General features: G+C 28.3%; 1 protein-coding gene across 1 annotated transcript; it reads left to right on the top strand.

Annotated features, from left to right (window-relative positions):
• Positions 1-520: 520 nt before the first annotated feature.
• Positions 521-3,751, top strand: LOC111685232. Its single transcript, XM_023447482.2, has 3 exons — positions 521-694; positions 2,775-2,945; positions 3,423-3,751. The coding sequence occupies exons 1-3, from the start codon at positions 637-639 to the stop codon at positions 3,626-3,628; spliced, it is 435 nt and encodes a 144-aa protein (XP_023303250.2). The 5' UTR covers positions 521-636; the 3' UTR covers positions 3,629-3,751.

Raw genomic sequence — 3,751 nt, 5'->3', positions numbered from 1 at the left:
TAGACTATAGACTAGACTATAGACTAGACTATAGACTAGACTATAGACTAGACTATAGACTAGACTATAGACTAGACTATAGACTAGACTAGAAACTAGACTATAGATTAGACTATAGACTAGACTGCAGACTGGACTATAGACTATACTATAGACTAGACTATAGACTAAACTGAAGACTGAACTATAGACTAGACTATAGACTAGATTATACCGTAATCTAGACTACAGACTACACCAGACTAGACTAACGGCTAGACTAAATACTACACTATAGACTACAGTCTGAGTTTCCTTCAATTAAGATAAGTGTTTCGCCATTATAGTGTATTTCCGTATTCGTCAACAACCAATCTAAAAAGCAGCTACACTCAATTATTAATATTCAACATTTATTTTGAGTTTGTTTAAATAACATTAGAAGTATATCTACAATAAATGTTATTCGTTAGACTTTTTTCTTAAAGTTATTCCAAATCAGCTTTCAATTTCTATACAAAATTTAACGAAAAAACCCTCATTCAGTCGTTCGAAAACATTTTAACGGAAAACAACTTAAAGTGCTCAAAAAAAAAGATAAAATATTTAAAAATAAATATCAACATATTTAAATCATAAAAGAGAAATAAAAATAAAATGCATAAAAATATTTTGGCTTTAATCGGTATTTTCGCTCTGTGTCTAGTGAACAGTGGTAAGTGTGAAAGTCAAAAAAATTATGTGAAAATTATTTTTTTAAGAACTTTTTTTTTATAAAACAATAAATTGCGTTGTTTTTTTTCACTAACGAAAAGGTGTTAGATTTGTGAAAAATTCCATATTGTAACAAAAGTTTATACAAATTGCAATACTAATGTTAATAATGTTAATTATTTATACAAATGGAAAACATTTTTAAACTTGTTTTTTTAATTTTAGAAAAAAAAACTCACCTTACAAAAGAGTTGAGATCATTCATTTGAAGTGTCGTATGTAAAAAATTAAATAAACTGTAGTGAATATGTTAATTTATTTTTTCGTATTGACTTTGAGTATAATAGACATGTTGTAGATTATTGTTCAAGGTTTAATTTGAATATTTAAATTCAATTACTATAATAAAAATATGATTATTTTTATAATTTATTTAAAAACACGCATCATTACTTTCTATTTAAAATTTAAATTTTAAATAAATGTTTTTCATATCCATTAAAAAAACAAGAATAAATGTATAGTCGGGCGTAGCCGACTATATAATACCCTACACCTGTCAGTATGTATGTTAAAAATGGGGATGATTTAAAAAAATGAAGCATTTGGTTTGTTTTTTTTTTAACTTTATTTCGGAGTATTTTTACTTTTATTTTGGCAAAAAAAGATTTTTACAAGAGGGTTCAAAGGGGAGTAGGGCAAAATATGGCCCTGTTGGTAGGGGGAGTTAAGTATTCTTCAATAATATTTATGTAGAATTTAAAAGTGTTAATAGTGTTTGTAAGTGAATTTTGACCTTTAAGTCATTTTCTGAAGGGTAGTTTGTATGGGGGATAGGATCAAATGAAGCCCGATCATTACAAAAATCGGTAGTGTCATTTAAAGTTCTATAAAACTAAGTTTTGTCGACTTTTGTTAACATAATAGATCATTTAAATTAATTATAAGCCACAAGGCCCTATTTGGGGGGTACGGTTGTATGGGGGCCAATCGAAATAATGGACCGATTTTAACCATTTTCAATAGGTTTCGTCCCTGGGCTAAAAGAAGCGCGTGTGCCAAATTTCATCTAATTATCTTCAAAATTGCGGCCTGTACCTTGCGCACAAGGTTTACATGGACAGCCAGCCAGACGGACGGACATAGCTTAATCGACTCAGAAAATGATTCTAAGCCGATTGGTATACTTTAAGGTGGGTATTGGACGAATATTTTTCTATGTTACAAACATCAGCACAAACCCAATATACCCTCCCCACTAAAGTGGCGTAGGGTATAATCAGCAATAAAAATTGTGTGAGAAAAAAATTCAATTGTTTCTTTTTAAATTTGTCTTATAAACCCGGTTTGACAGACTAGAACATAACCTATCGAACGTTAGTTTAAAATATCGAAAAGAACGAACAAGATATAACAGCGATTAAACTCTTATCTATCTATATCGAAAAGAACGAACAAGATATAACAGAGATTAAACTCTTATCTATCTATACATATATCTATCTATCTATCTATCTATCTATCTATCTATCTATCTATCTATCCATCTATCTATCCATCTATCTATCTATCTATCTATCTATCTATCTATCTATATATATATATATATATATATATCTAACTAACTAACTATCTATCTATCTATCTATCTATCTATCTATCTATCTATCTATCTATCTATCTATCTATCTATCTATCTATCTATAATCTATCTATCTATCTATCTATCTATCTATCTATCTATCTATCTATCTATCTATCTATCTATCTATCTATCTATCTATCTATCTATCTATCTATCTATCTATCTATCTATCTATCTATCTATCTATCTATCTATCTATCTATCTATCTATCTATCTATCTATCTATCTATCTATCTATCTATCTATCATCTATCTATCATCTATCTATCATCTATCTATCTATCTATCTATCTATCTATCTATCTATCTATCTATCTATCTATCTATCTATCTATCTATCTATCTATCTATCTATCTATCTATCTATCTATCTATCTATCTATCTATCTATCTAATTCTCAACACATCTAATTTGTACCTCTTCTTTAATTCCAGCTAATGCCATCAAATGCTATCAATGCAAATCTCTGACCGATGTCAATTGTGCCAAGGAAATGATCGATGAAAATTCAAACATTAGAGTCGTCGATTGTGAAACAGTACCTAAGCCCAATTCAATGGAACAATTTATGCCAGTAACCAAATGCAACAAAGTTATAACAAGTGGTAAGTGAATACAAAACATACGCAAACCATATTTATTTTGGAAAATTTTTGAAATAATAGCAAAAAATTCATAAAGCAAATAAACAAAAAGCAAAAATAAACAAATTAAAATTCAAAGCAACAATTCAGATTGAAATCGCCACCAAATACACCCATAACAGCTTTTAACATAAACAATATTAGAAATAATGATGTCATACGAATGTTTTTTGGCATTGAACACGATCTTGTTAATAGATCAAATAGACAAAATTAATTTTTTGGGCGTTAAATTATTTCCAATAAACTCATCTATTTAGAACTAAACAAATCTAAGTAATTTACATACTTTTATCATTTAAAAAAAAGCTAGTTTTTAAGTAAAAGCTTCTTGATTTTGAAAAAGTTTTATTTAAGATTTTTGCATATTCACCATTATGATTTAGTAATTTAAGAAAAGCTTTTTAATAATTATATATACTTTTTTCATTATTCCAGATAAAGCTGGTATTATTGTTTCACGTGACTGTCACTTCCAGGTGGTAGGTTCAAAATCGGATGTCTGCACTGTGTCTCACAGCCGTGAGGTTGAGAAATGTCATATTTGTAGTGGTGATTTGTGTAATGCCTCCTCGGCTGGCCGTTTTATGGCCATCGGCTTGGCCTCCATTTTAGCTTTAGTTTCTATGCATTATGTATTCTAATTTAAGTTTTTTTTTTTTTGTTAAAATTACGAAGATTTTTGTTTTAAAATGTTAATTTTTGTGGTTTTGTAAATATTTGTATGAAGGGAAAATAATTAATAAAATAAATCAATTAAATTTTTA

This window comes from Lucilia cuprina, chromosome 2 (genome assembly GCF_022045245.1).
Source record: "Lucilia cuprina isolate Lc7/37 chromosome 2, ASM2204524v1, whole genome shotgun sequence".
NCBI classification, from domain to species: Eukaryota; Metazoa; Arthropoda; class Insecta; order Diptera; family Calliphoridae; genus Lucilia; species Lucilia cuprina.
Note: the sequence above shows the minus strand (reverse complement) of the source record. Positions and strands in the feature narration are given on the sequence as shown.